The sequence below is a fragment of the Clarias gariepinus genome, chromosome 6 (genome assembly GCF_024256425.1).
Source record: "Clarias gariepinus isolate MV-2021 ecotype Netherlands chromosome 6, CGAR_prim_01v2, whole genome shotgun sequence".
Lineage (NCBI taxonomy): Eukaryota > Metazoa > Chordata > Actinopteri > Siluriformes > Clariidae > Clarias > Clarias gariepinus.
The window spans coordinates 36,133,755-36,146,458 of record NC_071105.1 but is presented as its reverse complement, the minus strand read 5'-3'; the positions used below and the strand labels follow the sequence as shown (position 1 = coordinate 36,146,458).

At 38.5% G+C, this 12,704-nt stretch overlaps 2 protein-coding genes across 2 annotated transcripts; one reads left to right on the top strand and one right to left on the bottom strand.

The window, feature by feature from the left end:
* Nucleotides 1–418: 418 nt before the first annotated feature.
* On the bottom strand, nucleotides 419–7,880 carry LOC128526669 (cytochrome P450 20A1). Its single transcript, XM_053498769.1, has 13 exons — nucleotides 7,653–7,880; nucleotides 6,142–6,191; nucleotides 5,892–6,058; nucleotides 5,004–5,149; nucleotides 4,753–4,920; nucleotides 4,588–4,666; nucleotides 4,205–4,320; nucleotides 3,967–4,021; nucleotides 2,436–2,556; nucleotides 2,218–2,329; nucleotides 1,675–1,739; nucleotides 1,277–1,366; nucleotides 419–1,057 (listed from the first exon to the last, which is right to left on the bottom strand). Exons 1-13 carry the CDS (start codon nucleotides 7,722–7,724, stop codon nucleotides 907–909), a joined length of 1,392 nt encoding a protein of 463 aa, XP_053354744.1. The 5' UTR covers nucleotides 7,725–7,880; the 3' UTR covers nucleotides 419–906.
* A 1,902-nt stretch (nucleotides 7,881–9,782) lies between these two features.
* On the top strand, nucleotides 9,783–12,657 carry zp2l2 (zona pellucida glycoprotein 2, like 2). The gene is made up of 9 exons (XM_053499009.1): nucleotides 9,783–10,182; nucleotides 10,398–10,585; nucleotides 10,752–10,849; nucleotides 10,935–11,092; nucleotides 11,606–11,795; nucleotides 11,907–12,054; nucleotides 12,133–12,208; nucleotides 12,303–12,422; nucleotides 12,510–12,657. Exons 1-9 carry the CDS (start codon nucleotides 9,783–9,785, stop codon nucleotides 12,515–12,517), a joined length of 1,386 nt encoding a protein of 461 aa, XP_053354984.1. The 3' UTR covers nucleotides 12,518–12,657.
* The last annotated feature ends 47 nt before the right edge of the window (nucleotides 12,658–12,704 follow it).

Here is a 12,704-nt window from a genome sequence, read left to right as displayed (position 1 = left end):
CTGAAAGAGCACGACGTCCTTGGAACCCATCAGACAACATGACCTTCATCTATTGCTCCAAAGTCCAATCTTTATGCTCTCTAAATTTACGAGGACTCTAGTATCCTTTCATGTTTTAATAACATGTCTGACAGTCCTTAACCTAATTCCAGTAATTGCAATAATCTCCTTAGCCATTTTCTTTACTTATAACAGACTAATAATTTGAAACCAGAATGTTTTTTGGAGCATTTGGCCAAGCAATGTATGAGTCACTTTTCCTCTCTTTTTACAAGAATGTGGTGTTGCATGGTTAAAGAAAAAAAAAAAGGAATGACAGAACTGACTGACTGAACTAAACGAAACTTCACATATAAAAAAAAATATCTTATTTCCAATATACACTGTATACATGCAAGTAGGACACCCCTCACGCTGATTGTGTAACGTCAGTTTATTTCTTACCATTAATATCTTAAAATTATTTTGCTACCTTTTTTACAAATGTGATAAACATCTGTCTTTATTTTGTCTAAAGGGTATGCAAATTCTTGCACTGGTTTTGTACAAATACAGAATTGTTCTGACTTTTAAATCTCATAAAAAAACAAAACGACCCTTTTTTTTTACTTTTTAGTAGTAAAATAACAGCAAATAAGATATTATTGATTAATGGAATGACTTAAACAGAAACAAACTGCAGAATTATTTATAGAAAAGGAATCAGGTATTAAATGGCTAATTCAAGCGACTCATTAAACCATCAACTAACACTTCACAAGGCATTAGAAATCGTTTTTGTCCGGGAGTCATGTCTGATGTTTGCTATAAACGACAGAAATCATCAAGAACACAGCACTACGTCTGACGTCCTGGAAAACTGATATCATCAGAGTGTCCTTCATGTTTGCGTGTGAATCTGCTGTATCAGTTCCTCTTGCTAACTGTGATCCAGGTGTCATCTTTCGGCGTGGTCACGAGCTCGTACCTGGACTCCACCACCTGGCCCTCAAGACGGTGCAGCCGTAGCCTGCGCACCATTGAGCTCAGCAGCACCGTCGCCACAGTATACGCAAACCTGAGCAAAGAAGGAAGGAAGGGATCAAGTTTCTTTTATTTTGTAACTGTTGCCACCCCAGAAATTATGACCTAGCAATTTCACCACACACTCTTAACTGCAAGAAAGCTGCATAAGAAAGCATTTTTAACATTATCACAAAATCATAGCGACATCATCTCGTACTGTGTGAAATCCTGAAAATGTATCGCATTTCCAGCAAACAGTTTCTTAGTTTACCGAAGTTCAGGACAGGCCTGATTTCCTGAAAATCCCAACAGCGAGAAGCTCTTCATTACTGCCTCATCTGTAAATCGATCCGGATCGAACCTGTACAGGTAGAGACACAATAACATGCGCAGAGGTAAAAAAAATAATAAAAATAATAATAATAATAAATTAACATCAATAAACATGGCCTCTCATTTAATAAACAAATAAACGAAAAAACAAACGTATTATAAAGAAATAAATGCCTTCACATTAGTTTGTGAAATATCTGTTTAAACATCACAAAAATAATGACACAACTTGTCATTTCTAGGACAAAAAAAAATCCGCACAAACAAATGATAGTGAGATGAACCTATTTATTTATTTATTTTTTTCCATCACATGGACAAAATATGATTTCACACCTGTAGGGTAACGTCCATGTGTCTGAGTCCTGCAGGACAACGCCGAGAGCGTAGACAACCAAAGTCTGATCGAGGGGGGGAAAAAATAGAAATAATAACAGCAGCAGCACCACAGATTGACTAATGCCAAATTCTCAAACCTTGGAAGAGATCCCCAAGAACTCTCTGACTTAAACTTCCCTAAACTTTCCTTCTGCTGAATTTTCACTAGTTACTTATCATACGATATATATATATATATATATATATATACACAAAAGGGCCTAGCAAAATGCATACACATTTAACAGTTATTTATGCTCTTTTTTAAAACTCAAACTGAATTATGGCAGCAATGCGTAGTAAAGATGTCAGTAGTCGCACAGTCATTGATGCGATCATGTGACCGTGATTTTTTTTTTTAGAATACATTTTATAATTATGATAAAGTCAATAAATATGTTTCAGATGTGTTAAAGTAACGGTGACGTGGTGTGATGTTGCCTGACGCTGATGTGGTTTATTCGTTCCTTTCTAAAAGGTGCCAGCTTAAGGACTACTGACCTCTTTAGGAATGATGTGTGCATCCACCTTCCCTTCCACCTCCTGCATCCTGGCTGCTATCGGGGTGAGTTTGGCTGTGCGCACCGTCTCATTCAGGACCTGTTGGCAGTATCTGCACAGACACGAGACCTCTTTAGAGTTCCTCAGCCCATTAGACAAGCACAGAGTCAACCACTACAGCGCACATGAGCGCCCTCTAGCAGAGTCTCAGTACAGACCTGAGCTGTGGAATCTTGTCCAGGGACACGGGCTCGTCACCCAGCACCTCTGTTAACTCCTGATATAGCTTCTCCTGCACTGCCTCTGACAGGGACAGAAAGTGGACGGCCCAGATGCACACTGTGAAGAAGCAGAAAGATAAGGACAATAATGCCAACATCATAAGGGAGACGTCCAAAGGGGGGGAACATTAATTTTTTTGCTTTTACATCATAGCAATTCTAAATTAATTATCTATAAGAGCAGCTCTGTTTTTCTGCCATTCCACAACATTTATTGTAATTATATACAGACAATTCATATAATTAAATAATTAATTATATAAATGAATAATAAAATGTATATTATTTAAATTATTTTATTATTTAAGCTTAAGAAAATGTAATTCTACGACAGTTGTTTATATATGGATAAAAAAAATAGCAAATAATATAAAAAAGTAAATAATTTGAATATTTGATTAAATTATTAAATAAATTTCACCTTGTTAATTGTTACTGTAAATGGATTGCAAATATACTGCATATAATGAATTTTAATCATTTGAATAATTTGGTTAAATAATTAAAGTAGAAAAAGATAAAAACATATGATTAAACAGTTTGTTAATCAAATAAATAAAATAAACTTCAAAAAAATTGAAATAATCTGGTTTAATAATTTAATTCCAGTGTTTACTTTTACTATAAAGTGATTATATTTGTGAACTATAAAAAAATATATAATTTGAATTTTAGATAAAAAAAACTGAATAAATTCCATGTTATTAATTATTTTAAATAGATTTAAATCATAATATTGAATAAATCATTTTAAAATAATTATAATTTAAATACAGTAACTCGGTTAAATAATTTAATTAATTCCACGACCTTAATAACATGTAACTATAAAGATAAACAGGTAAAAACAGCTTAAATAGTTTGTTAATTAAATAAAAAAATAAACTTTTAAATAATCTGATTAAATAAGTTTATTCCCCTGTTATTTTTAACTATAAATTAATTTTGAAAAATTATTAGTAAATAATTAAAAAAAACAATACTTTTATTTTTTTTTATACATAATTAAATTCCTCATTGGTAACTGTTGTTGTAAATAAATAAAAAAAACAAGTAAAATTAAATAATAAAAAAAAATAATAATAATAATAATAATTAATTAAATTCCACAACATTACTTGCTACTACAACTTCAGGATCTTTTTTTTTTAAACAATCGAAATAAATTATTTTTAAAATGTAACTAATTAAATAAATAAACTAAAATTCTCTTCTCGGGCAGATTGTTGTAGAGAAATAAAGCATTGCATGACATACTGATACAGAAATACAACAGTAATCTGTGTACTAACATATTTTTTTATGTATTATTAAAGTCATCACAAAGCTACAAACAAATGTTTCAAAAACACTTTCAGTCATTATTCCTTTCTGAATATCACAATAACCAGGAGCGTCTACAGGATGAAACAGTGAATTTTCCTGGAGTAAACCGGAATGCGAAAAAGAAAACGCTGAAGCAGCTTACGATTTGCAGTGATGACCGAGCCGGCGAGGGTGAACACCATGCTCTCTTCCATTATCTACGGAGAAAAGAAAAGAAAACAAAAAAAAACAGTAATAATTAGTTTTCCAATGCCACACACTTCCTTCATTAAGCATTGCGTTCACTTTTTCACCCCAAAACATCAGGGGAGTGTAAACCTTTACACTTTAAACTCAACTAACTATGCCTAAATCCTGCATGTGTGTTGCTTGGACCTCACCTGTCTCTCTGACAGCTTGGCCTGCAGTAGAGAGTCCATGAAAGCCGACTGACTCGATCCACGACCGCTTCGCTCTTTTATAACAGACTTTAGCATGGACTCCATCTCGGACAGAGCTATAAACAAACACACACACACACACGGAAGTTAACCACGTACAACAGACATGTATGGAATTAAACCCTTTTTGAGTGTGTTGTTATGGGGAAGAAAAAATAAATAAATCATTGATGGATTGGAATTATTTTCTCAATCCAAACCTAATTACTTTCTAATCCCACTGGGGATTATTTACCAACAATTTTAATGTTTTATATATTAAAGGATGAATCATGTTTTAATGCTGTGCGACATGCGTGCACAAGTTTGTACCCGTCACTCACCGCTCTCATAGTGCGCCTTCCTGCTGGAGCTCTTCTCCATAGACCCGTCCAGATAACCTTTTCCAATCTCAGACCAAATCTACAAAAACAAACAAACAAAACTTAATATCTCATTACAACAGAATACAAGCTTGACTGAAAGCGTTAGAGCTTATAACTACGCACAGCCTCGTGGTTCTTGCGGAAGCAGATGACTTGGGCGTCTTCCGCAAAGCGGCTCCCCATGCAGAGCTGAGTCACAGCCTTCATGGCCAGCCCTAGCAGGTGAGCGCAAAGGGGCGCGTGCTGGGTCTTGGGATACGACTCCCACTTTTCAACCAGCTCCTCGGCCAGCTGCAGAGCGCAAATATTATATACCATCACAACACACCAAGGAATACGGTTAGGTTTGGCTGAACTCTGACTCCGTGTCGTACTTTGAGCAGAAGAGGGAAGTTGTTCTCCAGGCTTTTGTTGATGGCTCCGTCATACACTTTCTTTCTGATCAGCGCCTCCGTCCCTCCTGCGCCGGCTCCTGACTGGTAGCCAAGTAAGGACTTGAGCATCGTCTCGAAGGAATCCGCTAAAGAAGAAAAATAAAATATTAAGTTCAAACCGAATGAAACCAATACAGCTTAGTGCAAATGTTTGCATCCCCTTTAAGTTAAACAACAAAGCCAGAGAAATTTTGTAATTTACACCGATACGATTTGCAAAATGTCTGCGTACGGGGAGAACATGCAAACTCCACGCACACAGACCCTGAGGCTGGAATCGAACCATCGACCCTGGAGAGCACCGTGCCGTTGTCTTATAGCAACTTATTTTCTGCTTGGAATTGTTGCCTTGTTCCAAAACACATCGGCATTTTATTTTCTTGGACTTCTTGGTTTGGGAACTATAACTATAAATCCTGCACAGCGGCAGTTCAGACGGTTAAGGCTCTGGGTTACTGATCGGAAAGTCAGGGGTTCAAGCCCCAGCACTGCCAAGTTGGCAATGCTGAGCACTTGGGCTCCTCCAGGGGGCGCTGTTTTTTGCAAAGTAGTGGTTCTGGTTTATGATGAATATATATTTTTTTATTCAATAGGCGATAATCACAACCATACCGTTATTATGAAAGTTCTACTTGTTTGTTTTCTGGGCCTAGTAAATAACATTGGAAATTAGTTTTAAAACAGACCAAATATTACTGTAAGATTAACTGAGCTTCATTGAAAGGTTTTTTAGAAAATATTTTACAGTAAAAAGTTTTTTTTTTAGAATATTTGTAAAAATCTATTGCCACTCATTAAAGGAGGACGCGAAGATCTTTTTCTACTCACTGGTCCAGTTGGGGTTGATGTGCTGTCGCAGTTCATTTACAGAGCCCAGGCTCACTACTGGTCTCCGCCCGAACCAGAACGATGCCACAGGGCCAAACTGTTCATGAAGTCCGACCAGGAACTCATGCAGGCTTCCTCTGTTTTTTATGTCCTGCAGGTTGCCATCCCTAAAAAGCAAAAAAGCCTGTGTGTGATGGAGTAAGGTCAAGGAGAGGAAGTGGTAGTGTGTGTGTGTGTGTGGGACGCTTACTTCTCTTCAGTCGGGTTCAAACCTGGAACACCAGAAGCTCGCCTTGACGACTGTGGAGTATAAATTAGAGGTCAATATATTTTCAAATCAAATAAAACCTATACAGCCAAGTGCTAATATTTGCATACAATTTTGTCATAAAATGACAAAGCCAGATATATGTAATTTACACCAGAAAAAAATTCAGTTCAGGTATCCTGACGCAACTAAATTGTCCTATAGTGACATCCTGGGAGTAGAATTTGCTATTGATGCTGCGAATGTGGAAAAAGGTGATGTGCGTGAACTTGGTCGAGCTGTAGATCTGCCTCGCCTTTTTTTGGTCATGCAGATGATGGGCTTAGTCTCAGGGTCGTACCCATACACTCAGGTCTCGTCACCGGTAATGACATTCTGGCAGACTTTGACGGTGTTCAGTCTTTCGGGCAATGTTCCTTCTGCTTCTAGATCAACAGTCTGGGGACAAACTTTCCAGCAACACAACGCAGGTTCAAATCACACGTGAGGATCGCCTGGCCTGTTCCGTAAAACACACCTTAATGTCAACGACAGCAATGTTGTGGATCGTTCTCCGACGATGGTTGAGCTTCTTGAAGGTCTTCCTGATCTCTCGTCATCTTACAGTGATGTTCTTCCGCTCTTGAAGTGCACGTCCACTTAAAATTATCGCAGCATTGTCGTAAACTTCATGTCAAACATCTCGGTAGCAGATCTGTGATTTCACATTCGCTCTTCGTTCTAACTTGCTGTTTATAATGAAATAGCAGACGTGGTAACGCACGTGATGAGAATACCTCCAGCTGCACAGCTCCCGATGTACACAGGACGATGTCTTTTGGCACACTGACTTATGAAGGTCGGTGCTCCCTGTGACTGTGTGCGTGCAGCCTTGTGCTGCCATCTGGTGGCGTGTTACAAAAATAGTCTCGAAACTTTTTGAAATCACCTTGTAATCTAGTCAGATGGACAACCACCTTCTTCAGGATAAGGCACACACTGAAGATAAGCGAATAAATATATGAATAATCTATCGAGACATACTTTGAGTTTCGTTTATACCCATATACTCTTTTTTTTTTATATATTTCTGGTTGTAATTTTTGCCTCCAGTCGTTATAACTTATACACTTCGGTTTTGTTCAGGTCAGATCTGCAGAAGGACATGTTTACAGTGAAAACTGAGCTTCTGTTATGGGATACACTCTCATTTTACTTTAACACCGTCTTATTTGTAGAGAAATTCAACTTTGAAAGAGAAAATGACTCTATACTATATTATATTAGAGGAGCACAAACTTTTGCACTCACTATAAGGAACATGAAGTTTGCTATAATAATGACAACCTCTGCACTTTAATATTTTATTTTCTTCACTTTCAAACCCCTGACAGATCTACAGGCGAACAACTTGGCTACTTTTGACAGAAACCAGCTAGCTAGCTAACTTAACTAGTTGACTAATTATCCAGATTAAAAGCTGAGTAATGCTATTTATTTGACAGAATACTTACCGGGTATAAATACAGCACAGCACCGACCAAAATAACCACAAATGTCACGGCGAATATGGCAAAGTCTAACATATTTTCAGGATTAATTATTGCTTATTAATATTCTTTTAAACGTTAAAATCAACATTGGGTCACTTAGCTGATGTAGCTTAAGCCGTGACGTTTTAGCCGTTACCTAGCTAACGTTAACTGGCTAACTGTGCACCACGTCTACAAAACATCCTTCAAGCCCAGGCCTCGGTAATCGATTAACAGGACTAGTAAACGGTTAATGACAGAAATGGTCAGGCGTAATCAGAGGATTACTGAGAATATCGATTTGTTTTTTTGTTTTTTTTCTTCCACAGCATTAATATTACTATACCTCTGGTGTACCATATTGTACAAATAATCCAAAAATTAATTGCTGGTTGTTGCTTTTGTTTTTATATATTTATTTTTTATATATTTATATATAACTTGAAAGTTAACCTTACACAAAACCAAAAAATTTTTTTAAATAACCTATCGTCTATACTGGTTTATTATGTGTACCCTGTGACCCTGGAACCTATCCTAAGAGACTTAGGGCACAAGGCTGGATACACCCTGGACGGGGTGACAATCCATTACAGGGTACACACACACACACACACATTACGGGCAATTTGGAAATGCCAATTAGACCAATCTGCCTGTCTTTGGACAGTGGGAGGAAACCGGAGTACCCGGAGGAAACCCACCAAGCACGGGGAGAACATACTCCATACACACAGACCCCAGGCCGAAATCAAATACTCGACTCTGGAGGTGCGAGGCCACAGTGCTAACCACCACATCTCCCCCTACCATCACCAAAAATGTAGCTTTTTAATAAACTCTTGATTGGCTTAAACGTTTAATTATTTTCATTTTTTGTTAAATTTAGAAATTATATTTGTATCTATTAAACATTGCTAAAACTTGTTACATGACTCCAACATACAATAATAATAACCAGACAGGTAAATTTTCTAAAGAAAATGTAAGTGGTGCTCCCCTTAGCAAAACTCGGGCCCCTGGGCCTTTTATATTTACAGTCTACAGGATCCATTGCTAAGATGGTTGCTAGGGCGTGGCTTGACAGCTTCACAATGATTGATTGTGAAGAGACCGACTGGTTGTCTGAGTAAAATGAGCCACCCCGATGTCTCTGTGAAAATGTGATCCGTAGTTAGGTTCAAGTTTCACAGTTCCTATGGAAGTTACCATTGCAGGGAGTCTAACTGTGAGCACTTTCTGTCTCACAAAGGTATACCCTCACCATAATATGTCAATGGGGCATATTTGGGCACCTCTTGCAACTTATACCCTCTTGCGTGGTATGTTCTGACACAGCTTGCAACCCTTTTCAAATGTAGTAAATTTTATATTTCTACAAAAAATCTTTGCTCTGTGCTAGAATCTCTCAAAGTTGGTCTCAGTGTTAAGTCTATAGGATTTTTTGGGTGGTAAATTGCACCCTTATCCCCTACCCCTTAGAAAAGTCAGAGCACCCAAAGTTACACACCAAAGTTTGTACGGAAGAAGTCCGTACAAGACTAGTTTGTACTGTCTGTAGTTTTTACGGAAGAAGAATAAAGAAAAAAAGAAAAATAAGTCTGCAAGATAATACTTTACTTTGCAAACACCACTGATATTAATAAATGATCAATCAATAAATAAATCATGAATGTCAATGTTTTTCTTTACTCAAACTGACATTACAATAACAAAAGTAACTAATTGACTTAATATGATCTTGAATAAATTTTTAAACCCTGCTCAGTATACAAATAAGTTGTGAGAGAGACCAAAAACTAATTAACTACCCCAAAGCAGGGTTGCCAGGTCCATCATTAAAACAAGTTCCTATAAACATGTTTTTTTCAATTTTATCTAGATTTACCCTAATTATAATACCGGATTTTTACAGATCACTACATTTGTAATAACCACTTTTAATAATAGACCACATGTTTATGTTTGTTTTATTTAAAAAAAATCCAGCTTGCATCCATATCAAATGAACACAAAGCAGCCAACCCACAGGCCACACTGGTAACCTGGCAACACTAAAGCCTCTTAAATAGTTCCCAGGTGGTATTGGAAAGCTTAGTTGTTTAAGTCAAGATGGTGGGTAAGATGTATCCTGTTGTGGTGTTAGTTTTCCTTGTCTTCCATGCAAGTTTTTGTAGTGCCCAAGTGCTAAAAATGCGATCATGGCAAATGCCATCTTTTCACTCAGCTAGCACGGGTGATCAAGTGCTTCAGGGCCAGTTCACACAATCAGGAGTCACTCAGCAGGAAGGAAACCTACTTCAGGAATCTCTCCCAAACACTAATCAATCATGGCAGCAGGCCCGAGTGGCCTCTGCAGCTTCCCAGCTCTGTGAGGTGGATGAATCTTCCCGGGTGGGTTGCGGTGAACGTGGCATCAGTCCTGCCGAGTGTGAAGCACTAGATTGTTGTTTTGATAACCGACGTTTCTTTCGAGCTTATGATGGTCCAATGTGCTATTATGGAAAGGCAGGTGAGAAATGCTAACTAAGTTATTTCTGGGTTGGTATCATTTTATCATTCTAAACCAATGTGATCAGGTTGCTCATGGAGCAGCACACCAAATTCTGCATTAATTGATTTTGATAATGTATAAAATGTATTATATTGGTTTATATTGATTTATGGTTTTGAAAACGCAAGCAACTAGATCTCTGCAATGGTTGTTCTTGTAATTCGATGTTTTAGTGACTGTGCAGTGCACCATGGATGGGCTATTTATTTTGGTCATATCCAGAGACGTAACAATACCAAGCATTGATCTAGAAAGCATCAGTATCCAGGCGATTACTGGTGAGCCCTGTACAGCTGTTGACAGCAATGATGACTTTGCCATCTTCCAGTTCCCAGTCACAGCCTGTGGCACTAGAACAAAGGTCTGTTGATTGTCTGTAAATAAAAAAAAAAATCCTCTTTCCAAGATAAGTGCTAATGTAAACCTGACTCTGATCATCTCATATCAGGACTTTCATACATCCATGCCACATCATGCTATTCAATAACCAATCCTCACTTCAATGTTTCAAATGTTTTTTCCTTCAGGTGGAAGGTGACTACATTGTTTACGAGAACACTATGGTATCATCGTATGAGGTGGGGTTTGGTCCCCATGGTGCAATCACAAGAGACAGCTCTCTTGAGTAAGTGTTCATCATGTTGCCCTGATTCTAAAATGCTTTCCCAGCTTGTTTAGGGCTAAAACTTTAACACTTGCTCTTCTTTCAGGCTGACCTTCCAGTGCAGATATTTGGCCACAGTGGTGGAGGATCTGGTGGTAGATGTGAACACTCGTCCTTTGCCCCCTCCTGTGGTTCAAAAAGGCGCTCTGAGAGTGGAGCTCAGGCTTGCAAAAGGGGTGTGTAAGACCAAAGGGTGTTCTGATGGTAAGCACTTTGGATTGCTTAACAATGCCCAGTTGTCCAATAGAGTTCTTACCACAGCAATTGGTTGGGTAGGAAGATAATTATCTGCCAAACATTGACAAGCAGAATAAATAATTTTGGTTGGAAGTTTCTATGTTTGAGCTTCAATGGAAGCGACATCAATGGTAAGAAGAGCTCTTACCTTGACATTGACATGAAGATCTGATGATCCTGCCATTACCAAATCTTCTAACCACTTTTTAGTTTAAACTATTTGGCCTTGTGACTACTACCACTGTGACCTTGTGGTACCCTGGTATGCTGATGGATGGTACAAAGGAGGTAACTCCTGATATGATAGTTACTGATCTAATAATCCGAGTTGGTATGAGGGATCTGGCAGAACCCATCAAGAACCAGGGGAACGTGCAATTTGGAAGTGCCTGTCGTTAGGAGCGGGTGGTGAGATGTGAAACTAGAGGAACTTAAGAATTTTCGTTTGGGGGCCTAATTTCTAACTTTCTATAATTTTAGCGGAGATGTATAGTTCATACTACACAGAGGCTGACTACCCTGTGACAAAGCTACTGCAGGATCCTGTATATGTGGAAGTACGCATTCCAGAGAGGGCGGATCCGAATATTGCCCTTGTACTGAACCATTGCTGGGCCACTGGTACACCCGACTCCTCAAGCAAACCTCAGTGGGACCTGCTGGTCGATGGGTAAGCGTTTTGCTTTGGTCATCACCAGCAAGCCAACATGCCCGTGACATGACTGCACAATAATTCATTACTCCAGTTTGGATATAAACTTTACCCTTGTGCCTTGACAAGGTGCCCTTATGCAGAGGACCGCTACCAGACATCACTGGTCCCGGTCACGCTGTCTTCTGGTCTGCAGCATCTAACTCACTACAGGCGTTTCATTGTGAAGATGTTTACCTTTGTTGGCCAGGAAACGTTAATCCCTCAAGAGGAACAGGTATGCCCTTTAATTTTGCTACGTTTGCTATGTGAAGGTCACATCTTTGGCATTATGTTTTTTTCTTTTGTTTTCCAGCTTTTTATCCACTGCAGTACTGCGTTGTGCCAGCTCTCAGCCACAGAGTCCTGTGAACCAAGCTGTGATAGGACAAGTAAGGTTGTCTTGGACTAATGAGTACTAAGGTTTTACTTATCATCTGGTTTTACCTTATACCTGTCAACTTCTTGATTGTCAATTTTTAACAGGAAGATCAGTTTCACCTCCATGGGATTCTGAGAAGAAACTTCTAGTCTCTAGTGGTATGGTCCTATTTGTTGCTGACTCGCCAGCTCTAGCTAAGAGTCAAGCTGACAGTCATGAGGAAGGTAAGATGTTTTGAAGAGCTTTTCCAGCAGTCCATTTGGAATTAAACTTGATTTTAATGTTGTTTTCACGTCTTTTTTTTGCCACAGCCCATTGACCATGGGGAGTGTCTGGTGAAGCTGCTCTGAAGGCACTAGGTGTTTGTGTGCTCCTGGTGGCTGTTCTGAGACGAAGGCCAAAATGGCATCCTCGTCTATGGGAGTACAAGGCTGTCGTGAATAAAGTGTTTTTCCTGAACGAACTGCCTTAGTATTATTTTAGTAAAGGTAATTATTTTGAATAGT